Source organism: Solanum dulcamara, chromosome 2 (assembly GCF_947179165.1).
Source record: "Solanum dulcamara chromosome 2, daSolDulc1.2, whole genome shotgun sequence".
NCBI classification, from domain to species: Eukaryota; Viridiplantae; Streptophyta; class Magnoliopsida; order Solanales; family Solanaceae; genus Solanum; species Solanum dulcamara.
In genome coordinates, this window is record NC_077238.1 from 8,969,241 (window position 1) to 8,992,792 (window position 23,552).

A 23,552-nucleotide genomic window follows, 5' to 3' on the forward strand; every position below is an offset into this window, starting at 1 on the left:
CAATAAATGTACACACCTGTAAGACAATAATGTATTCAAATCCAACTTTTAAAAAGTAGAAAAAAAATATAAAAATTCAAGCTTCTTTTATGGGTTTGTAATAAAATATTTATTATTTTTGTCCTTTATCATTACTGGCCTTTTCAACTACTACTCATCCACTGAGATTTATAGTGGCTACAAGTCAAATACAAAAGTATTTAGAATTATTATTTGCCCAATCGTGCCTCCCAATTTCTAACCAATTCTGATATACATAATTCAATCATACCTTAAAGTTAAAAAGAGCATGAAAAAATTTAAACATTTTCTGGAAAACTATTACTTATATTTTATAGATTAACTTATATAAATATAGATAACATGTTTGTTGTTGGTATTGTTTTGTTCTTCATTATGATATTTTTTTTCTAAAATTGTTTTAAATTATTTTATTTGAGTTAAGATTTTTTTCATAAACAATTTCTTTAACAATAAGGATAAAATTGTGTATATATCATCTTCTTCGGTTATCATTTTATACAAATGAATAGTGTAAAAAAAAATTCAGTTATCATTTTATACAAATGAATAGTGTAAAAAAAAAATTATACTATATATATTCTACTATATGGCAACCTTTCTAATTACTTGTATTATAGATGTTATCAATAGTTATGTATTAGGTAAGCTTACAAAGAAATGTATATAGTGTTGCAATGTCGGATTCATATGAATTTAGTATTTTTCATTCGAAATATATTTTTATCTAAAAAACTCATCTAAATTCCAATAAAAAGTATATATATGAAGACATAATTTTAAAAATATAATAGGTTTAATGTTAAAAATCGTAAAAGCTGAACCTATAAAGCTTAAATTCTGAACCATCTAACCTTTTATCGTAATATTTCTTTTATACTATCAATGCACACATAAATTTATACCGTAATATATCCATTCATGTAAATTTAATAAGTTTTTGCCCAAATCCTACGTATATACTAAAGAAATCCACCAAATATTTAATCATAAACTCAGTTATTATGATATATTAACTTGAGTTAAATCAATATAGCAACCATAAATTTGGAATCATGAATTTGCCTTTGTCAGTACATAGAGTTAAACTCATACTCTCTCGGTTTCAATTTATTTATTTATTTTAATAAGAACGTCTTCTTCTTTTTTTTGACAAGTCTTTAATTTCTAATTTTTCACATAACATATTTTAGACCATAAAATTAAAAAATATTTTGATACATTTTACATATTTTTGATTTAAAGTTACAAGATTTCTAAACTTCATATCAAGTTAAAATTGAAACCAAAGGAGTATTTATTAATGGAAACCCTTTTTTTTCCTTTAGAAATGTTCACTTATCTTTGCCTTATCTATTTACTTTTATATAAAAGAATTATATATATGTATATATATATATAGTCTCAATACTTCAAGTAAAATCCAGATTTGCTGCTGCATGTTTGTTCTTGTCCTCTTTGTTTCATCTTTCCCAAAATGAATAATTTGCTCTTCTCATTCATTTGTCTCCTTCTCTATAACTTCATCTCTCCATCTTATTCACTCCCTTTATGCACAGATTTGAGTAAGTTCTTTTTTTTTTTTACAATTTTTTTATGATGAGGGTAGTTCAATCGCTATCAAGATATCATTTTTATACAAATTTTTGTTTTCTTTTGCTATATGTAGGAGCACCTGTTATTCCTAAAAAGACTTTGGCCTTTTGTCCATATAATGGAAGAGTATGTTGTGACTCTTCCAAAGATGTAAAATTGCAGAAGCTTTTTGAGGGTATGAAAATATCTGACACTACATGTAGTTCTGTTGTCAAATCAATACTCTGCTCAGTAAGTTTTCTAATTTTGATAATTTATTATTAACTATATTGTTCGGACTCTTTGAAGAAAAATTCACTATTTTTTAGAGGATGTGACACTCACCTGAGTCAATTGGCATTGTTGGAGAGTACGAACAGCAGAGCTCATATATGTTAGTGGGAATTGAAGTTGGTTAATTTTAAAAGGTTTTACCTTCAATATTTTCTTGATGGGGTTAGCTTAAATTTGCTTTTTTGGTCAAATTCTTGAAAAATATTATGAATCTTGACATTTGACAACTCAAATAAGAAATAGTTTTAACATCTGATAAACAAACTTTGCTGTTATTCTTAAACATGTTTATGGAAATTGAAGTTGGAGCATTTTTTTTAAAAAAAAATCTTTATCATTGAGTTGAGGGTGTATCCGAAATAACTCTCTATCCTACTAAGGTAGAGCTAAGGTCTACATACCCCTCACCCTCCCCAGACTCCACTCGTGGAACCACACTGGATATGTTGTTGTTGTGATTAGCTTAATTTGTTCTTTTTTCTCAAATTCTTGAAGAAAGAAACATGAATTTTTACAACTTGCATCTAAATAGTTTCAACATCTGATGAACAAATTTGTTCTTGTTTTCAAGTTTCTATTTAAAACTAATCCAAAAGATTTCCCTTTTTTTTGTTGCAGACATGTGATCAGTTCTCAGCAGAGTTGTTTAAGGTAAAATCAGGGCCAAGACCAGTTCCTGTTCTTTGCAATTCAACTGCTACATCAGAGAAAAGCTTTTGTTCATCTGTCTGGGATTCTTGCCAAAACATATCAATAATAAATTCTCCATTTGCACCATCCTTGCAAACCAAAGCAGGAGGGACCAAAAACTCAAACTCCTCCTTGTTAACAGACTTCTGGCAATCGAAAGCCGATTTTTGTGAAGCATTTGGTGGAAACTCTGATAAAGATTCATTATGTTTCAATGGAGAACAAGTTTCACTCAATAAAAATGAAACTTTACAGCCTCCGAATGGAATGTGTTTTGAGAAGATTGCTGATGGAGCTTACCTCAACATGGTTCCTCATCCTGATGGATCGAACCGAGCATTCTTCTCCAATCAGGCTGGAAAAATTTGGTTAGCAACTATACCAGATCAAGATTCAGGAGAAAGTATGGGGCTTGATGAATCAAGTCCATTTGCTGATTTGACAGATGAGGTTTATTTAGATGCAAGATATGGGATGATGGGGATGGCTTTCCATCCAAATTTTGCCAAGAATGGCAGGTTTTTTGCATCATATAACTGTGACAAAGCTAAGTCCCCTAGCTGTGCTGGAAGATGTGCTTGTAATTCAGATGTTGGTTGTGATCCTTCTAAGATAAACTCAGAGGATAATAAGCAGCCATGCCAATACCATTCTGTTGTTGCAGAGTTCAGTGCTAATGGGACTGCACCAAATCCATCAATGGTTGGTTTTTCACTCTATTATGTTTTTAAACAGCAGCTGGATAACCAATTATTAGATTTTATTTACTTTTTTTTTAATGATTAACAACGCTCCTCACATGTTGGTCTGATTCTTTTTTATGGGCTAAGCACACGATAACTCTTTCTGATTGTAGCTAGCAGAGAGACTTGAAACCGTGACCTATACCTGCTCTGATATCATGTTGAATTATGTTATCATCTCATCTTAAAACTTGAGTTGTTAGAACCTAATTCTACATTGGATTAGACCTTTCTCCAATTCCATTTCAAAGGTTTCACTGCAAGAACTATAATCTTGTTTAATTGAAATTTCACACATTTTGTAGGAGAAGGCGAAACCATCAGAAGCGAGGAGAATATTTACAATGGGGCTTCCATTCACAGCTAATCATGGAGGACAGATTCTCTTTGGCCCTGAAGATGGATATCTCTACTTTATGATGGGAGATGGTGGAAGCAAAGATGACTCTTTCAATTTTGCTCAAAATAAGAAGTCATTACTTGGAAAAATAATGAGGGTTGATATTGATAACATACCAAGTGAGCAATTTAATTTATTTGTTTTACAATAATTGAAACAAACTAAAAGGCCTGCCTTGCACTTTCTTGAGTTATGTCATGAGACACTAAAGTGATTCTGTCATTAGGTCAAGAAGAAATATCAGACCTCGGACATTGGGGTAACTATTCGGTTCCTCGAGATAATCCTTATTCACAAGACAAAGATTTGCAGCCTGAAATTTGGGCGCTAGGACTGAGAGATCCTTGGCGCTGTAGCTTTGACTCAGAAAGGCCTTCTTACTTCATCTGTGCGGATGTTGGCAAGGTTCAATGACAATATCACTTTTGTTGAGAGCTATAACATCTCTGTTTTTTAAGATCTTTTCAACAGAAATAACATGCTACCTGGTATCTTGATGCTGAATTTTTGACAATTATTTGAATCATGCAGGATCAGTATGAAGAAGTTGACATCATCACGAAAGGGGGAAACTATGGATGGAGTATGTATGAAGGTCCTTTACGCTTTAAAAATGCTTCAGCTGACGATTTTGTGAATCCCATCTTCCCAGTGTTAGGATACACCCATTCCGAAGTAAATAAAGAAGTTGGATCTGCAGCCATATCAGGTGGCTATGTTTATCGCTCCAAGACTGATCCCTGCATATATGGAAGGTAAATATGAACACCCTTGTTGATATAAGATCGAAGTAAAATTAGCGAACCAAACTTAACAGAAAGATGATTCCATTTGCAGTTACCTCTATGGAGATTTGTATGCTAAGAACTTTTGGGCAGCTCAAGAAAATCCGTACAACAGTGGGAACTTTACAGCAAGAGGCATCCCTTTCAGTTGTGCTCATGATTCCCCTCTCAATTGCAGTTCAGTTCCCAATAGTCCACTGCCTGCTTTAGGTTACATATTCTCGTTTGGACAGGATAACAGGAGGGATACCTATGTTTTAACAAGCACTGGTGTATACAGAGTGGTTCGTCCAAGTCGCTGCAACTACACTTGCTCGATGGAGACAGCAAGGACTGCTGAGAGCCCAGGTCCCTCTGCACCTTCAGATGGTCACGTTGCTAAAGCAGATCTCTGCTCAGTCCTTGTTATTTACTGTCTGCTGCTTTTGACTAGCTTCATCCTGTAGTTATTGCACTGTGATTATGAGATCAGCATTATACTAAATACACAAGCTACAGTTTGGATTGGAGCAACATTATCTTGTCGAGAAGATAGAAAGCAACTCTTAAGATGAAAGCCATGATCAACCCTGAAAACAAAACTATTGTCCTTGCTATTTTAAATACAGCGAGACTTCAACCACAGAAGCATAGCATATCATATATTTATACAATGATACAACGATTTAATTAGAGAGAAACATTAATAAAAGAATAAAACAGCAAAGCTACCTCAAAGCAACATAAATTTCCTCGCCAAAGAAATAACTTAGCTTCAGTGGATAGGTGATTGAAAAACAAACTTGACCAGAACAGGTACTTGATTACTACTGCTTTCGACTTAAATTTGAAGTTAAATTAATTGCATGATCTACAATTTACCTCTCCTGAAACTGACACCACCAGGTCTATGGCATAATTAGCAAACTGTGTGAGCTAATTTAAAATCTCATGCATATCAAGAAATAGCCATTGAATATCAAGCCCACAACACCTGATTCACGAAGAAAGATGAACGTTAGATCAATCACTAGCACTTCTGCAGCTATGAACATCAAATATAGGTTAAAATAATGCTGCGCCTTGGAACTTCTGTCTTTTACATCCTCAACACCAAAGAACCTCCCACCCCACCAAAATTAAAGGAAACCACAGCCATGTGCAAGTCCATTTAAAGTTTCGTATCTTTATCAAAGAAGTTCATATAAAGGTTTATATGGGAAAAAAAGAGTATAGTCTAACGTGTTCTATTCTCCACTTCATTATAATGGAGGAAACTGGAATTTGCAATTTTTACCTAGCTTTTATGCTTCTTTCCAATCCAAGCAGGATTGTTTCAAAGGTGACCATCAGTCCTCCTTTCATCTCCCTGCATCGCATGGTACAAATCTAAGCAAAGCAAAGAAAGCAAAAGTGCACTGAAATGCGAAATTACAGCATGCATCTATAACTGTGCTCAGCTTTTCTTTGAAGAAATGGAAGTGAGCAACAATATGCAAATACCAAGTATAATAAACTCGCCTGTTTCAAAAGATCATCTGATGACTTGAAGAGAAATACAACTGGAGCCGAATTGACAGCATGAAAAGGATTAGCATCATGTGGAGCAAGACAACTGGTTTTGTCACTAGTTTCAAAATTAGCAACAAGATGACCAGAAACAGGATGCAGAAACATGTCAGACAACCATCATGCATTCCTGTTATCATTCTTGTCTGCAAGACATTTTTCTAGTGCTTCATCACAAAGCTCAAGCGCCAAATCAAAGTTACCTTGTTCATAGTTCATATCCGCAAAGATAGAGTAAAGTTCTTTATCTGCCAATAAACCATCTCTTCTCATCTCTTCAAACATTTCTTTGGCCTCAGAATATTTTTTCCTCTTTAAAAACCCTTTTATGAGTGCATGATAAGTCTCTAATGTCGGAGTGAATCCCTTCTTGATCATTTCCTTGTGCAAAAACAAAGCCTCTTTCATATTTCTAGCTTTGCAATGTCCTCGTATCAATATGTTAAAGGTATTGGCATTTGGTACAACTCCTTGGCCCAGCATCCCCTTATAAATTTCTGACGTCATACGCATATTATTTCGCACACTATACTGCTTCATAAGAGAATTGTAGGTAGTAGCATTTGGTATTATACTCTTCTCCAACATCCACTTCAACAGTTTATCACCCTCTTCTAGCATCCCTGACATACAAAAGCCATTCATCAGAACGTTGAATGTAACTATTGTGGGTTGGAGTCCTCTGAGCAACATTTGATGTAGTAGTCCATGAGCCTTGCCCATCTCTCCTAATTTACAATAAGCATCCATTAGAGTAGTATAAGTAAATGCATCAGGACAGATCCCTGCAGCTTCCATATCTTCCATCAACTTTACTGCTTGATTTGCATCTCCAGCTTTACAAAAACCATTAACAAGTGAGTTGTATGTGTAGATATTCAGCTCAAGACCCTTTCCACACATCTCGTGGAGAAGTTCATTTGCTGTACCAAGTTCTCCTAGTTTACAGAGCCCATCTACTAGTGTAGTGTATGTCACAATATTTGGCACCAACTGCATCTGAACCATTTTGTTGTGAAGAGAAAAGGCTGCCCTTATCTCCCCTGCCTTGCAATAACCATCAATAAATGTTGTATAAATAAATTCGTCAGGTTCTAACCCCCGGCCAAGCATATCATTCAACAACTTATCTGCTTCAGCAATATTTCCACTTTGACACAGACCAGAAATAAGGGCAGTATATGTTATCAAATCAGGGGTAATGTTAAGACACTGCATCTCATTGAACAGACTGTATGCAGCACTTATGTTCCCAGTTTTGCAGAAGCCATCTATAAGAGTTGTGTAAACAACATTATCTGGAGTGATTCCCTGGGAAGTCATCTCCCTCAGGATTTTCTCAGCATCATGCACTTTGCCTCTCTTAGACAAAAGAAGAATTATACTGTTAAAAGTAAATGCATTTGGCTTCAATCCTTTTACTTGCATTTCTTGGATGATCTTCATCACTGGTTCAAGCTGTCCAGTGGCACAGTATCCATTAATCACAGTGCTGTAACTTACAACATCGGGCATACAGCCCCTCAGCTCCATTTGCAGGAGTAAGTTATGAGCTTCTTTAACTTTCCCTATCCGACAAAGAGAATGGATCACTATATTATGAGATTCATTATCCCAGCAAACACCCACTTCAGAAAATTCATTAAAGACCTTAAACATCATTTTGTGCCCATCAATCTCATGCGAGAGATGTGAAAGGAAAAAGTTACATGAAGAGACAGATAGAACTAAGCCATAGTGCAACATTTTATCAAAAAGTTTTCTTCCATAATCTAGACTTCCTAATTCAACAAGCACTTGGAAGAAAATATCAAAAACAAATGGATTAGAACCCCAATCCTTGTAAGTGTATATTAACTTTTCAAGAAACTGGGGGAAGAAAACTGTCACATCTACACCGGGTCTTGCCCAAAAATCATGAATATGCCTATGCACTGTCCTTGCATCTTTTTGTGCAGCAGCAATATGCACGATAATACAACGTACCTCAATTGACGGGTCCCTCCGTTGACACCACCAATCAGAGAAATCTATAACCAGTTTGTAATCATTCTTTATGGTCATGAGAACCCAAACGATGTGGTCAGGTTTGATTTTTGATTCAAAGGGCTTTAAAACACGCCGTATGTGCTCAGAATAGCGTTGCTTAATAGAAGTCGATACGTGCTGCACAAGTTCAGAGTCTCTAATGGAGGGTTTTTTAGGCGAATAATCTGGAAAAGGTCTCGCGGCAGTTAAAGGAAGGCAAGAAAGCTTTTCAACTGCAGAATTAGTTGAATATGAAAAGAATGAAGTGTGTTTTGTCATAGAACCAAAGTATCGATGATAAGACAAGACTTGACAGTGGTAAGGAAAAACAAAAGCAGAACACCTCCTCATGTCTGTTTGAGAGAGCCATTAAAGCTTGCAAACGCCATGGCTCTCCTCCATGTATAAGATCAATTTATAGAAACTTCATCTCTCTGTCACCTGCAAAACAAACATGATGATCACATCAAACATTGATTATTGTAATTTTTTGTTAAGAAGTCAATTTCTCCAAATGCAAGATCTGGAAAAGAAGAGAACTAAATAAAGACGAAAAATTAACCCATCTGATGCTGCTGTTATTGACAACAACATACCCGGTGTAATCCTACAAGTAGGGTCTGAATTGAAGAGATAAATCGAGAAATTTGTCGCAGTAGGAGGATGCCAGCGAAGGAGAAGAAACTTGGCTTTGCCGGAAAAAGAGATCGACTACAATTTCGCCTCAGAGCGACCAGTATAAAGAAGAGTCGAAAAATATTGTTTTATTAGAAAGAACCTATCTTTAAAACCCAATTCTCAAATTCCCAAATACAATAAGAAACAACAACATACCCAGTATAGTCCCACAAAGTGGTGTCTTAGGCGGGTAGAGTGTACATAGAGAGAGATTGTTCCCGATAATCCCGGGCAAACAAAAAACAGATGGGTGGAAGAAAGTGCAAGAACAATAGAAGTAGGGGAAGTGGGTTTTTTCTAGTGACATTACTTGGTCGATGCTGCTATTGCTTCACCAATAAATAACTATCCATAAAAGAAACAGCTAAAATTAAACATTCAGCTCACTATTGGACAAGAGGGGTTGTTCAGATAACAAGCATCCTCCACTTCCAACTCTAACATTGTAAATTCGAGTCGAAAACTCACTGTTATGTCACACACCCAATTGATATATAAATGCTAATTCTCTTATTCTAGAGACATAAGTGACATATTCCATCTATAACAGAGTCTACAAGATAAGCTAATCTCAACTGTAATGAAATGAAAATTAACTCTATAAATAAAAGCATGAAATGACATTTCCAATCTTACTATATGAATTGGGAGTAGAAAATTATTCAAAAAGGGGACTAGGGTTCTTACAGGAGAAAAATACCACCGTTCGCCGGAGAAGAAAGCAAAGTGCTGGTCGTTGAATCAAATTGGGCCCTCTGAAAATCCATTTCTTTTAAAATTTATGGGCCGGACATATGTTAGAATTAAGAAACTTATGGGCTTAGATTGGGGTGACTATTATTTTGGTGTTGTCTTGTTTGATTTTTCACAGATTCTATCGTAATGCCACAAGTGCGTACGCGATCGGGCTAGTTTGGATTTTTCAAATTCTAAATCAAACTATTTATGTCGTACTTTTAAATTTATAAATTAAATCAAATTAATTAAACTCGAGTTTTTCAACTTCAGATCTTTTCAAATTTTTGGGATTTTTCGATAAAGTATTCATACCAACATATAATTAACTTATGCTTCAAATATTTCTTTAGTACTATCAAAATATAACTATCTAAGGTGTTTCTTAAGAAAATAACTGTTACGATCTGACCTAACCTATCAGGCCGTGCTGGCACCTACTCTAACATCTAGATAGGAGAACTCTTAACCCTTAACTGGTTAAAACATGTGGAAGGTTAACATAATACAAACTAACATCCTAAGAAAGTTTTGAAGTTACATAAATTGATTTCTATTGCTCTAAAGTTAATTACAACGAAACATGCAAACATCCCCCAAGAATAATAGTCTAAATAGGTACAAAAGCTTCTAAAGTTATAGAGCATAAATAAAGTAATGACAAAGCTCCCAACATCTTCGTCTTCACATAAGAAACATCACTGACCTTGCAATGAGATTATGCCAAGTGGCATAGCAAAAGTAGTATCAGTACAAACAATATGTACTGGTAGGCATCATCGGTCAATCTGATATCCACCGCATAATACAAAGAAATCAACAAGAAAAAGACATGCTCTTAAGGACATACACTACCAAATCTTTATGCACGAACTCTTACCACTCCCAATAACCTTCCAATGCTTTTCAAGATTAATACTTATCCCTTCTAGTTGGTCCGCTACCAACTCTAATACAAATCAAGGCCTAGCACTTCTACAAATAGAGGAGCTCTCAAACACACATCACCACTAAGTCCGCTATGCTAATCTTCTACAGTCACAAAATCCATATGGCAATAACACAACCCTTAACCCCGCTTTCGCTGTGTAGCAAAGATTTACTAACCATTCTGAACCGAACTCTCTTCACAAGGTTGAGCCTAGTCACTCCACCACTACACCCACTAATACATCTGGCCCTCACAATCACTTACAAAAATAGGATCACAACATTATCAGACTTTAAGTCACCAAATTCCAACTTAATAACACGACAACTATTCTCTACTTGACCACACACAAACTCATATCCGATTTCATGAAATACAACAGACAACCACAATATAATCAACAAATGATACACAACCAAATCACAAATATTGCATCACTCGGACTTCTACTCCTTAATTCGAATCAGTTGACAGAATGGAAAAGATTAATTGTAGTTATGTCAATCTTTCAGTCCTTGCACATGTAATCACATTTATTCAAGAAATGACAGTTACCAATTGATTCTCTCAAGGAACCATAAACACATACTTGGTCCTCTAATGGAACCCATTTATAAATTATTAGTGTGTCGGAACGTGACATTCGATCCAATAATATGTCAGAATGTGACACCTGATTCAATATGTGTCAAAATGTGACACTCGATCTAATATATGTAGAAACGTGACATCTGATTCAATTATGTATTAAAATGTGACACCCAATCTAATAATATATCAGATCATGACACTCGATCCAATCAACCACAACCACGGTCTCAATTAACAATCTCATGTAGTTACACAACCAATTAACAGGTTCATAGTATACAATTAATCACATTTAGTCATTTCATTAGGTTCGTTATTGTTTCCCCTATTCTCACGCAGGCATACACTCAATGGAGCAGTTAACAGACATATATAACACAAATGGAGAAAACAAACCATTACCTACCCTCCAAATCACAGGACAATTCTCCCACACACAGTATACATTAGATTTAACAACTAAGGCTACACCTACAACTGCCCATACTCCGCCCGAAGGCCTAAACATGAAATTTTCCGTCAATTACCACTATATTAAGCAATGGGCAAAAGTTTATAGCTACTTAATTAAGAAAATCTAGCCTACCTAAGAGCCAAACAACTGTAGAAAGGTATTGTAGCTCCAATCCTAGCATTCGGACAACGAGGTGATGGAAGTAGGCTTGAAATTCGCCGGTTGTAGCCTTCTTTGCGATAAAAATCTTCTTTTCCTCCTTCCCAAGCCTAGAGCAATTTTTTGAGGGTTTCTAGGGTGACCCTCACCTATTTTGACACTTCAGGAAAAGAGGGAAAAATAAGACTTCGCGTTATTTTAATTTTGTCCCCGAGTATTCCGCCCTGGCGGCTCCCATCCTGCTGTGGAGGCGCTGTCGTGGCGAGATTATGCCCACTCTGACGGGATGATGCAGGTCCAGACAATTTAGTTTCATGAAATTTTTATTCTACCTAAATAGCGATGGTTCGAGTCGTTACAATAATACAAAACATGAGATGAATGATAATACTATATTATTCAACAAAAAATAATAATGAAATCTCATAAAATAAATATTGCAAATTAATATGTCATAATAAAAATGATTATAATTTAATAGTATAAAAGCTAAAATAAGTCTAATAAGTATTAATTACATGAATAAAGAAAAACTAAAATTAGGTTATATATTTTAATTGTCTAAATCAATGTAAACTAATGAACAAATATTCAACATTATTGTCATTTTTAGTGTTGAATAATTTAATTTTTTGTTAGCATTAGTATTGATTGATTTTGATTTGAGATTTATTGGAGTTAGTAATATCTATGGATTATAATCTTCATTGGACCACTCAAAATTTTAAGTTTTAAACTTGAAATAATATGTTAAACGATAAAAATTATGAAAAGGTATAAGAAATATTTATAAATTATATCAAAGTAAATATTTTTATGTATAAAATAAATTTTAAAAATTATATATATAATGTTGGGTTGGTTTGATCTCGGGTTGACTTTTTTAGTTTAAATCAAACCAATCTAAGTATAATCGAAATTTTTCTGCCAATATCAAATCAAATCAAATCAAACTACTAATCAGATTATTATTTTTTGAGTTTAACTCGATTTACGGTTTGATTCGATTTTCGAATCGATTTTTTACACCCTACTCTTACGCAATAATGGTATGACTTAGTGTTATATTCATTTTGTCTATTTGTATAATTATTCATAAGTTTCGCCAGATTGACATATATATATTTTGTTCAAATGTTCACAAATTATATTGAAGTGATATAACTTTGTGCTGTATTCATTCTTACGATTTATTTATTTTTACTCAGCAAAATAGAAGTGTGGAGTCTAATAAGCCTACATGCTTTCTTACACTACTGTTAGAGTGTGTTTGGTATTTTCTAATTTTTTTATGTTTGATTGGTTTAAATGTTTTGAAAAATATTTTCCAAATTAACTTATTTTTCTCAAATTTGAGGAAAATGACTTCCTTCCAAAAACTAAGTAAAACATTTTCCAAAACTCTCCTCCAACCTCAAATTACAATGTTTTCTTCATACCCATCCCTACCACGACCACCCTTCCCCTCCCCCCCCCCCCCCAAAAAAAAAAAAATTCTTTTTTAAGAAAAAATTAAAAATTTATTTTTAAAAGGAGGTCACGGGTTCAAGCCTTGGAAACAGCCTCTGGCAGAAATGCAAGGCAAAGCTGCGTACAATAGACCCTTGTGGCCAGGCCTTTCCCCGGACCCCGCGCATAGCGGGAGCTTTAGTGCACCGGGCTGCCCTTTTATTTCACATTTTGAAATTTTCATTTTTTTTTACCCATCCCTTCCCGACCACCCACCCCCCCCCCCCAAAAAAAAAAAATTTAAAACTTTACTTTTTTTTTGAAAAATATTTCAAAATTTCATTTTTTTTTACTCCACTCCTACTCCTCCCCCCCTACATCCCTCCCCCCCCACAAAAAAAATTAAAATTTATTTTTAAAAAATATTTCAAAATTTGAAAAATTTATTTTTTTTACTCACCCCCTACCAGTTCCCCCCTCCCCACACACAAAAAAATTAAAAATTTATTTTAGAAAATATTTCAAATTTTGAAATTTTAATTTTTTTACCCCACCCCACCCTCTAACTTGAACCCTTCCCAACCCACCCCACCAGACAACCCCCTTCACACACACAAAAAAAAATTAAAAATTTATTTTTGAAAAATATTTTCAATTTTTGAATATTTTATTTTTTCATCCCACCCCTAACCCCGACCCCCGTGCCCCCCCTCACCCCATCTCCCAAAAAAATTAAATATATATTTTTTAAAATCAAATTATTTGAAAGTCAGGTCTGGAGTCGGGTGTGTCGGATTTTGATTCGAAAGTCGGGATCGAATCTAAATTTGAAAGTCAAATCTTGGGTTGAAAGTCGAGTTGGGTTCCAAATCAAAGGTCGGGATCAGATCCCGAGTCAATTACTAGGGTTGATTTTCATGTCAGAAACTATTTTTCTAAAAATATTTTCTACTCTCTAGCCAAAAATAAAAGATATTTTCTAAAAAATATTTTCATTAACTAATTAAACAATAAAAAATATTTTTCGGAAAATATTTCTCACTCACCAACCAAACATGAGAAAATAAGTTAAAAACCAACTTATTTTCCAAGAAAACATTTTCCTTCATACCAAACACCCTCTTAGTTTATTACATCTTGTTTTGATGGTTTTTTACTTACTGTGTATTGACATTATATTGTTAGTTTAAATATATATTTATTTTAATTGTTATCTAAATTTATTATATCGTATTGCTAAATCCATCGTTAAGCAATGATGAAAAAATTATAGTTTGTGGAATGATCCATTTCAATAAATATTTATAACATTGCACTTACCCACATCAAGACAATAACCAAAATATAAGATCTTATTTTTTGAAAAGCCATTTTTGTTTTTTGTTAGTATCCAAATAATTAGAATTGTTTGAGAATTTGTCAATTGTCATTATATTTTGTTTTTTAATACTGACTGTGAAGCACTGAAGAGAAAAAAAACATTTAAGGGAATAAAGTTAATACGTTGCAGATAAGGTCTACTTCCCTTCTCCTTTTCTTCCCCTATTTTATTTTATGTCACGTTATTTAATTAGGCACAAATTTTGATCTTTTTTTTTAAAAAAAAAACAAAGCATATAGAACTCAGGTACACCTACGTCATTAAGCTAGCACACATTCAGTCGGGCTTATTATCTTTTAGGCCAGTTCGGAGGGTTTCTAGTACTGATATGAGTAGTGCGTGTGTCTGAATATGTTTTTGTAGAGCCAGAAGAAGCACACAATGAATTAAACAGAGCAAAAAAAGATTCTGTCAAATCGATCCACTAATGCCTTATCTTCCTATTTATTAACTTCAACTTACTTGAATTTTTTATTTTAAATATATAAAATATATATAATAATTAAAAGTATATTATTAAAGACATAATATTTAACATTCTCCAATTAAGGTATCATTTTTTTAAAACAAACTAAAAAGTAAAGATTGTTATTTATTTAAGTGGCTCACTGCTGGCAAGAAGAGCACCTATATAATATAATTGTTGTGTTACAAAAGATAAAAGATGCTTTTTTTTCTTGTTGAGTGGAAGCATAATCATTGACATAATTAAACTAATCAAACCAATTATTAGAGTTCTCAAACTACTAAATATTTAGAAGCTATTTCTCCATCATCATCCATTTACAAACAAGTCTTACCTTTAAAAAAATAAAACAGAAGACAAACATGTGCAATTTTTGGTGGCACTAAACTAAAACATGAAAAAACCATAAAATAAAACTTGAATGAAGGTGACTCAAAAGTACAATACTTATATGATATATGAAATTTTCCAGGATCCCACACATGGGAATCAGCCAACTAATAGCATCATTAGTCAAAGTCATCTAACATTCTGCCCCTTCTTTTTTGAATAATTGTGACATTCAGATCAGTTTGTATGCATCTCGATAATCTTAAAGATTATCTATTATCTCTTACTATGGGTGAATGTTTCATATTCGATTTGGTATTTCTAAAGTTCGATTTCTGATACGATTCGGACTAGGAAAACAAGAACAAATGCGGAATCGAAACACAAGAAAGTAAAGGATAAATAGATAGACACAAATAAGAGAATCGAAAGCAACTAAAGGGTATATTAAACCCAAAAACCTCAATCGATTGAATTCCTACAAGCACCTAACTCTTATGTTGACCTCGGGGGAATTGGATTCACCTTGCAACCAACATTTCTAAGCAAGAAAACAACCAAAGCTTAACCAAGCTCTCAATCTCACACAAGGAGTATTGTTCATCAATATTCAAATTAATCTATCTAAGAATGAAGACTAAGCTAGCTATTTATGGTGTTTGGCTAGTTATTATAAAAATGACCCAAAAGTGGCCCCAAAAGCTTAATGAAAATGGTCGTATTCTGGCTGATGCTCAAGTGACGCCCAAAGGACGGGCCGTCACCCACTTGACGAGGCATCACTGCCTCCATCGCTCCTAGGAAGTGTGCTCCCAGAAAACTTCCAAGCGACGATCATGTTGACAGGCCGTCACCCCTTTGACGCCCACGTTGACGGTCGTCACTCCTAAGCAGTGAACAACTTGCCTTCTATCTAATCCCATCATCATGTTGTGGAACCCTTTGTATGGACTCAAAATGTGCTCAAAGACGTCCAACATGACCATCTTCTCAAATATGCTTGAAAGAACTTGTAGCTCTCGCACTTGACTCCTTGTAAATGGATTAGCGGCGGCTTGGGTCGCATCAGTTTCAATAACTTAGTAATCTATAATTAAAAGTAGATATCAAATATCAAACTTTGTACAATACTCAAACTTCAGTTCAGTAATTCGATGATTTATGCTCACCCCTAAATCCCACAAGTGGCGAAACCAAAATTTTCTTTAAGTCGTTTAAGATTTAATATATATGTATAAAAAATAAAGTTTGATTTATATACTTCGTATAATTTTCTACATTCATAGTATAATCATTTGACAAAGAGTGTTTGAGTGGCCACCTGTTACTACATGTGGCTCGCCACTGCCTCCCACCAACACAAATGTTGGGTAACTCTATCCATCAAAACTTGAACGGATGAAAAAAAATTACTTAATATTTTTACCTATAGTGAAATTTGAATCTGAAACCTCATGATTCTCAACTCGACCGCTCACCATGCCACACCTTGGGTGCCTCAACATTCTACTCTAATGCAATTTGGACTAGGTATTTTCATATTATACATTACAAAGTCCAAGAAAAGTTGCAATAAGAAGGAACAGGCTACTACTAAAAAAGAAAAGAAAAAAAGAGGTAACCTTTTAGACCTCACACTAATTTATATACCACTACTCTTCCACCTTTCACTTCCTCCCTCCCCTGCCTTCTCAATATTTTCATAGTCAAACCAAACATGAACTTCAAGAAATCCTCAACCTTCCTCTCTTGCATTGTGTTCATACTTCTTCCTTCACTAATCACATCACAAACTTGTCAAAAATCATGTGGTAATATACCAATCAAATACCCTTTTGGTACTGGTCCTGGCTGTGGCGATCCGCGATTTCAGCCTTATGTTATTTGCAACAACCAGCAACTCTCCTTCAAGACTCACACAGGGTGCTATCCGGTTACATCCATTGACTACAATTACCAAATCATGTACATTAGTGACCCTTCTATGTCAACATGTGCTTGTACACAACCAAGTAAAGGCTTTAGTCTAGATGCTAACGCGCCTTTTAGCTTTCATGATGACACAGTTTTTGCATTGCTTGATTGTGAAACAGATTCATCACCAATTTACAAATCAAATAATGAAGGGGCTAATTCAACTTTCCCTATGTGTGATTCTCAAGGTGCACCAGTTTGTAGTTTATTGTATTCTTGTCAAGCTATTAGTAGACTTAATTTACCAATTTCAACTTGTTGTGTCTACACACCTGTTGATCTTGGTCCAGCATTTGAGATGGATTTGGAGAAATTGCATTGTTCATCTTACTCAGCTTTATATGGTTTTAGTGGTGAAGAATTGAATCCACAGGCCTGGAAATATGGCGTAGCGTTGAAGTATAAATTTAATTTCAACAATGATTATCCTGATATGTGTGCTAATTGTGAGAAAAGCAATGGTGTTTGTGGATATGGAGGGCCTTATAGTTCATTTGTATGCAATTGTCCTAGTGGATTCAACACGACGAACGATTGTTTTCTAGGATCATCTTGGAGTAACAGTTTCAAAAATGTTCCATGGCACACTGGTACAAGTACAACATTTGTCAATTCACTTTTTGTACTTTTTTTGATGTTTTGGTTCTGATGTCTTACAAGTACTAGTGTTTTTCTTGCAGGGCTTTTGTTGATTAATGCGTTGGGATGGTTCATCGTCTTGACGTTTATGTAGGCTGCAATGATCAAGCATGAAATTGAGCTGATTCAAGGAAATCTGGTTGCTTAATGTTTAATTGATTCTTGGCTTGTTGTAAAATGTGAAATAATGGTGAAGAAAACAGGGAGGTTAATGCAAAAGGGTGGATTTTCTTTTTGATCATTTTGTAAATGTTGTATTACATTATGATAAAATGATCATTTCAATTTCTTTAGCTTTGTCTTAATAATTGTTCTCTTTGTATCCTCCATTTATCTCACTCAAAGTACAAGATAACACTCATTATTTGATACAATGAAAAGCTGAACACTGAGCAATGAACAATTGCCACTGGTATGTGGCTTATTCCAATGTGAAAAAGGATACTTTTGGCATCAACTTAGTTGTTTTTGGAATACCAAAGTTTGGACCGGCCTACTATCCCGATGAACAATATTTCACTGATTCAGCATGACAGGATTGAAACCTACAATCCTCAAAGCATGAATCATATATATGGACACAACACAATAGGAAGTTTATCCACAAAATGACAAAAATCACACTTTGAGTAGGCTACACTGATCCCAAAATATATCTTCTGAGACATTTAACATACTTTTCAAAATAAGCAGATTTTAAAAAATTAATCAAATAGTTTATAAGATTGCACCAAATCGCAAAACCACCCGTATTAATTAAAACATTCTTTAAGCACTTCTAGAAGTATTCTCATGATGGCAAAATCAACCCATAAAATACAACTTATTTAATTAATCCACCCAAATTCAACACATATAAAAATTGGATTGATTAAGAAAGAAAAAGAAAAGAACTACATTCATTGATTAAAGACCACATATTTTAAGTGATAACATATTGATATACTCCTAGCATGAGATAGGTCATAATATGTTACACTATTTGGAAATATAGGGCTATTTTAAGAACTTAGAGGAATCAAATTGGATATATAAAAATAAGATACACAAGAAGTGATAAAAGGAATATGTTCCTTCTTTTGAGAACCCTCCACTTTAAAAGAATCATTTTGTTCACCAATATTCTTTCTTTTATCTCAAAAAAAAATTCCATGACAATGGTAGGCAAAGCTTTTGGACCTCCAAAATTTTGTTCTCAAATTATTCGAATCCCAAAATTTCATGTGTCAAGAATTCTAATAAAAGCTTTAAATGTGGAGCATAATCATTCTCTAATTAGAGCAATTAATTTAGGCCTAATGACTATTCATCCATATTTATCAGTTCCAAACCAATTTGTTTACAAATATTGGTTATTGGGTAAAAAATGTCTCGTCTTTACGTTTATTACAATTCCTTGGTTGTTTGTAATGAAAAAGAAAGAGAAGATCTTTGGATATTTTATTCAAGTTAAAACTTTCTTGATCGCGTCATTCTTCAACTATGAGTTTTGGGTTAAGATATGGCTAAAGTCTTTTTGATAGTAGCATATATTATGTGCTCAAGGTCTCTTGAGCTTCATATTGTACGATTTCTATACTCCATTTTAGGAATAAGACAAATTTCTTTTTTAGTAAGTGGAGTTCTCTTTCATTATTACGACAGGATGAGAGTAATGCCTGGTCCTGAGGGAGTTGGATGACCATTCCACTCTTCGGACCTTTCTTTATATATTCTTTTTTCGTTTATAACAAAAGACGGCTAGGAATAAAGTCATAAACTCTAGGTTTCTATTTATGACTATTCTGAAAAAGAAAGTCTCACTACTCAACGAGTTTCAATCTTATTACTCCAAAGATGGCCTGTTAATCCTTTTCAAAAACAAAGATGATCCTTCTTCTTATGCACATGAATGCAAATTCACTTTCATCTTACGTAGAACCAATATTCTCACTTACCAACATGCAACATTGTTTAGAATCCTTTTTGATTGAATATATTTCTATGGAAACAAGAACATCTTGAAAATAATTTGCAAATCATTTTCAGGTTACCTTATGGCTATCGAAGAATTCCCTCATACATTACCTCTTCAGTTAAAGCGCTCAACTCATAATTGGTGACTTTGTAGGTTCAATTCCTACTAAACATATGTCACATTAGGAACCCCGGTTGAGTCTACTTGAATTGATCCCGATATCATTGAAATCTAATCATCCATATATAACGAATTGATGTGCTCAAATGTTACTTTTTTACACAAATCCCACCAATTTAAGTTTGAAAACGCACAAGGCTATAAAAGATTTGATTCCTTGGTTGGAGCTTTTTCTTAGTTAATTCTGACTCCTTGCTTGGAATTTTTTCTTAGTTAATACTTTCTCTATCCTAATTTACGTGATATTTTTCGCTTAAAGTCAAACAATCTAACTTTGACTGTAAATTCAGGTATGGAATCTTAAATTTTTTTGAAACAAAATTTATATATTCGGAAACTACGTGAAAAGTAGTTTAAGTCACAATGATTGTCAATTTAAAATATTTAAAAGATATATGGAAAAACTACGATAGAAAATAAACTTATTTGAATCTCGAAATCCGAAATGTGCCACATAATTTAGGACGGAGAGAGTAACAAACAGACTTGTTTTTTTTTTGTATGCACATAAAAATTCACCATCACAAGTTCAAGAAAATATATTGATCTCACTTGTTTATTAGTCAATTATTGATCTCACTTGTTTAATTATTAGTCAATTCTGTTACCTTTGCTAAGAAATTGAATTGTTTCACTCTTTGTTTTTCCTTTTCTGGTAAGAAATCACAAGCACATTTTTATGCTAGCATCTTATCATCTCTCAAAGTTTTTTTTTATGTCAGCATAGCAACATATAGTTGATCATAAGGTGATATTAAAGTACTTTAAAGGATTCTATTCTTTATCTTCAATGAGATAAAATGCTATGTGTACTGTTGGATCATGTTTCTTTAATACTGCATTTCTAGGTTCTGTGTTGATGTTAGCTACACATGAGCTCTCAATCTAGCAACATGTACTTATATCTGTCTTAATTCGACCTTTTATTCATGTGCGTATTTTCTTCTTTGATAATGTCCAAAAAAAGAACAAGTATAGATATTGTCAATAGATTTTTTAAGTATTGTTCACATGCAAAGGCATTTCTTATGCTTTACTTAAGCTGAACGTCTTTGAAAAACAGTCTTTCTCTTCTTTTACAAGATAGGGGGTAACGGTCTACATATACATCACCTTCACCAGACCCCACTTGTGGAATTACACTGGATATGTTGTCATTTCTTACTGAAATCACATATAGACTTTGAGCAAGAAGGATATCAAGTACAACATTCATCATATAAAGACCACATAACTTTTGTGATAATTAACATATGGACATATTATGGGACATGAGATTTGGCCAATTTTAAGGACTTGAGGAATCAAATTGAACTAAAAATAAGAGGCACCAAAGCAGAATAAGTTCCTTCTTTTCACTCCAAAATTTGGCAACACTCGTCGACTTTCTCCAATAGAGAAAGGTGAAATCTTTGTACTTTAATGTGAGGAGATTGTCGTTAGGAACGTGGTGGATAATAGTAAGGATAAATGCTGTATATTGTCTGAACAATGGTGAGGGCGAAAAGAAAAATAGCAGCAATGACAGACAAAATGGCCCAGGGACTCCTGAAGTAGGTGTGAATGAGATTGGCTCTCCATTCATTCCACTGCAGCTTGCAATAGTCACTCACCAGTTTGTGTACTAGATCTAGGCTGCTATCTGGATCCAACGTAATGTCCTTCGATAGTGAATTGAATAGCTTAGCCACAGCTTGATCGCTGCCAATTGCATTCTGGATGATGCCATGAGAGTGTAGCAAGCTAACATCTTTGGCATTGTCAATAATATTATCCATGAAGAAAATGTATGAGGTTACCTCATTTCCTGCACCTACATGCAATCTCTCGAAAGCTATTAGGTTCAAGAACATTGACTCTGTTGCATCGTCCACCACGATCAGAGGAAGCTTAAGGATACCACCATGGAAGGAGATGTCCTTGAGGCTCCTAGTTTTACTCATCGTGAAACGAATGCCTGCTTCATGAAGCTCCATAGCAGAACGAATTATCTCATCGCCACTACTCTGGTGGCTAACTTTGGATGATTTTCTTGGACGAGTCTTGGCCAATGCAGGATCTGCCCAAAGTAGGCTCTTTCGGTAGACATCCAATACATGCAAACATTTCCCAAGTCCTTTAGCGCGGCTGTGAGGATTGCAGAAGTCCAGTATAAGCTTATTAATACATTGCTCATCGTTCTGCTGAATGCAATCAAGGGGTAACCCTTCACTCTGTAAGGGAGTCAGATTAGAAAAGGTTACTAATCAATGTTGAAGTAGTTAACTAAATAAAAGTGTGTCACGTAAAACAACTTAAGCTTTAAGAGGAGATGATCATACAATTCAACATGGTATATTTGAGCACGTGTTTAAGAGAGAGAGAAAAAGACCTTTTCCTCTTGATTTCCAATGGAAAGTAATTTGTCCAAAAGAAGCATAGGTAATTGATTCTCAAGCATCAGCATATCGCGTTTGAGATAAGGCATGAGATGTAGCTTTCCATGATTGCTGAAAATCGGATCATTAGGAGCATAGTCATACTGTTGAGGATGCTGTGATTGATCTATAAGTAGTAGACTATCAGCAGCAGCTGTTCTCAAGATCTCCAGCATGAAGCAGCCATCAAGAATCATCAACCGCAAGAAGGCATTGGTATCATTTTGCCATACAGGATCCAGCAAATCATATGCATCTTTCAAATCTTGAGCCACTTGTTGTAAGGAGTCAATATAACATGTTAATGATTTTCCAGATCGCTTGAGAAAGTGGAGAAGAGCTCGGTGCTTATGAGATTCCATCGTCTTGAGATGATCTTCTCCATGATGGTAAGGACCAAAAGAAACTACTTGAGGCTTGTAAGCTTTCTTGCTCACATCTGTGACACCCACAGGTACTCTATAAATGGACCGCTTCTTCCAATGCTCTGCCTCTACAGTTGTAAGATCCTCCACGTGCATCAGCTCATCGTTTACCTTGATCACCCACTCATTTTCCATTTCAGATAGATTGAACTACTACAGTATGTATCAAGAGATAATAGCACTAGTATTTGTGAGTTGTGACTAATTAAGAGGACAATTATGAAACATAAATGATAATAATGTATAAGTTTTAGGACCAGAGATCCTTATACTTTGTGGAACCATTTCCCATTGGTATTTCCTCTTTCCCCTCCCCACAAGTAAGCTTCAAGATACTTTGTCCTTCTGCAAGATAAAAAGTACCTTGATTATGCAGCTCAATTGCTCAACTTTTTAGTCTTCTCTTTACATCCTTTGCTTATACAATAGGATAATTCACAACGTTTCTTAGCTGCCATAAGGATTTCTAAATCCACATATGCCTGTTTTAGGGTAACGTAAAACTTCAGTTGCAGGTCTCTATGATATCAGTATTGCAATATTTAGGTTTCTTGATCACAAGGCAACATCCATTAAAAGCTATTAAGGATTAGATTCTCTGCTTGGAAAGTTGATTTTTCAGTATGCAGCATTCCCAAGTTCATGAAAATAAGATCTCACCTGTTTCTTGTCTATTTGTACTATATACATCCTTAAAGAAGC

At 34.4% G+C, this 23,552-nt stretch overlaps 4 protein-coding genes and 1 long non-coding RNA gene across 8 annotated transcripts; 2 read left to right on the forward strand and 3 right to left on the reverse strand.

Moving 5' to 3' along the window:
* Positions 1–1,438: 1,438 nt before the first annotated feature.
* On the forward strand, positions 1,439–5,021 carry LOC129880242 (HIPL1 protein-like). Its single transcript, XM_055954196.1, has 7 exons — positions 1,439–1,586; positions 1,691–1,848; positions 2,509–3,282; positions 3,629–3,842; positions 3,950–4,128; positions 4,255–4,478; positions 4,561–5,021. Exons 1-7 carry the CDS (start codon positions 1,499–1,501, stop codon positions 4,952–4,954), a joined length of 2,031 nt encoding a protein of 676 aa, XP_055810171.1. The 5' UTR covers positions 1,439–1,498; the 3' UTR covers positions 4,955–5,021.
* Positions 4,330–5,859, reverse strand: LOC129880245 (uncharacterized). The gene is made up of 4 exons (XR_008765350.1): positions 5,785–5,859; positions 5,370–5,481; positions 4,565–4,948; positions 4,330–4,463 (listed from the first exon to the last, which is right to left on the reverse strand). It is a non-coding gene; the product is annotated as an uncharacterized LOC129880245 (long non-coding RNA).
* Positions 5,860–6,011: 152 nt separating this feature from the next.
* On the reverse strand, positions 6,012–9,513 carry LOC129880240 (pentatricopeptide repeat-containing protein At1g05670, mitochondrial). 3 transcript variants are annotated; one of them, XM_055954194.1, is made up of 2 exons: positions 9,450–9,513; positions 6,012–8,525 (listed from the first exon to the last, which is right to left on the reverse strand). In XM_055954194.1, the coding sequence occupies exon 2, from the start codon at positions 8,433–8,435 to the stop codon at positions 6,177–6,179; it is 2,259 nt and encodes a 752-aa protein (XP_055810169.1). In that variant the 5' UTR covers positions 8,436–8,525; positions 9,450–9,513; the 3' UTR covers positions 6,012–6,176. The 3 variants fall into 3 exon arrangements, with proteins under 3 accessions (XP_055810169.1, XP_055810170.1, XP_055810168.1); XM_055954195.1 differs by lacking the exon at positions 9,450–9,513 and adding an exon at positions 9,399–9,438; XM_055954193.1 differs by lacking the exon at positions 9,450–9,513 and adding an exon at positions 8,681–9,379.
* Positions 9,514–16,868: 7,355 nt separating this feature from the next.
* On the forward strand, positions 16,869–18,164 carry LOC129875137 (wall-associated receptor kinase-like 15). Of its 2 annotated transcripts, none has more exons than XM_055950573.1 (2): positions 16,869–17,828; positions 17,913–18,164. In XM_055950573.1, exons 1-2 carry the CDS (start codon positions 16,976–16,978, stop codon positions 17,963–17,965), a joined length of 906 nt encoding a protein of 301 aa, XP_055806548.1. In that variant the 5' UTR covers positions 16,869–16,975; the 3' UTR covers positions 17,966–18,164. The 2 variants fall into 2 exon arrangements, with proteins under 2 accessions (XP_055806548.1, XP_055806556.1); XM_055950581.1 differs by having other exon boundaries at positions 16,872–17,822.
* A 2,957-nt stretch (positions 18,165–21,121) lies between these two features.
* On the reverse strand, positions 21,122–23,454 carry LOC129875151 (UPF0481 protein At3g47200-like). Its single transcript, XM_055950594.1, has 2 exons — positions 22,380–23,454; positions 21,122–22,221 (listed from the first exon to the last, which is right to left on the reverse strand). The coding sequence occupies exons 1-2, from the start codon at positions 22,983–22,985 to the stop codon at positions 21,448–21,450; spliced, it is 1,380 nt and encodes a 459-aa protein (XP_055806569.1). The 5' UTR covers positions 22,986–23,454; the 3' UTR covers positions 21,122–21,447.
* Positions 23,455–23,552: the final 98 nt, after the last annotated feature.

Coding starts and splice junctions, on each gene's coding strand:
- LOC129875137 (XM_055950573.1), top strand. CDS start 16,976: ATGAACTTCAAGAAATCCTCAACCTTCCTCTCTTGCATTGTGTTCATA. Junction 17,829..17,912: donor TCCATGGCACACTGGTACAA/GTACAACATTTG, acceptor TTTTTCTTGCAG/GGCTTTTGTTGATTAATGCG.
- LOC129875151 (XM_055950594.1), bottom strand. CDS start 22,985: ATGGAAAATGAGTGGGTGATCAAGGTAAACGATGAGCTGATGCACGTG. Junction 22,222..22,379: donor TTGGAAATCAAGAGGAAAAG/GTCTTTTTCTCT, acceptor ACTCCCTTACAG/AGTGAAGGGTTACCCCTTGA.
- LOC129880240 (XM_055954194.1), bottom strand. CDS start 8,435: ATGAGGAGGTGTTCTGCTTTTGTTTTTCCTTACCACTGTCAAGTCTTG.
- LOC129880242 (XM_055954196.1), top strand. CDS start 1,499: ATGAATAATTTGCTCTTCTCATTCATTTGTCTCCTTCTCTATAACTTC. Junction 1,587..1,690: donor CCCTTTATGCACAGATTTGA/GTAAGTTCTTTT, acceptor TGCTATATGTAG/GAGCACCTGTTATTCCTAAA. Junction 3,843..3,949: donor TGATATTGATAACATACCAA/GTGAGCAATTTA, acceptor TTCTGTCATTAG/GTCAAGAAGAAATATCAGAC.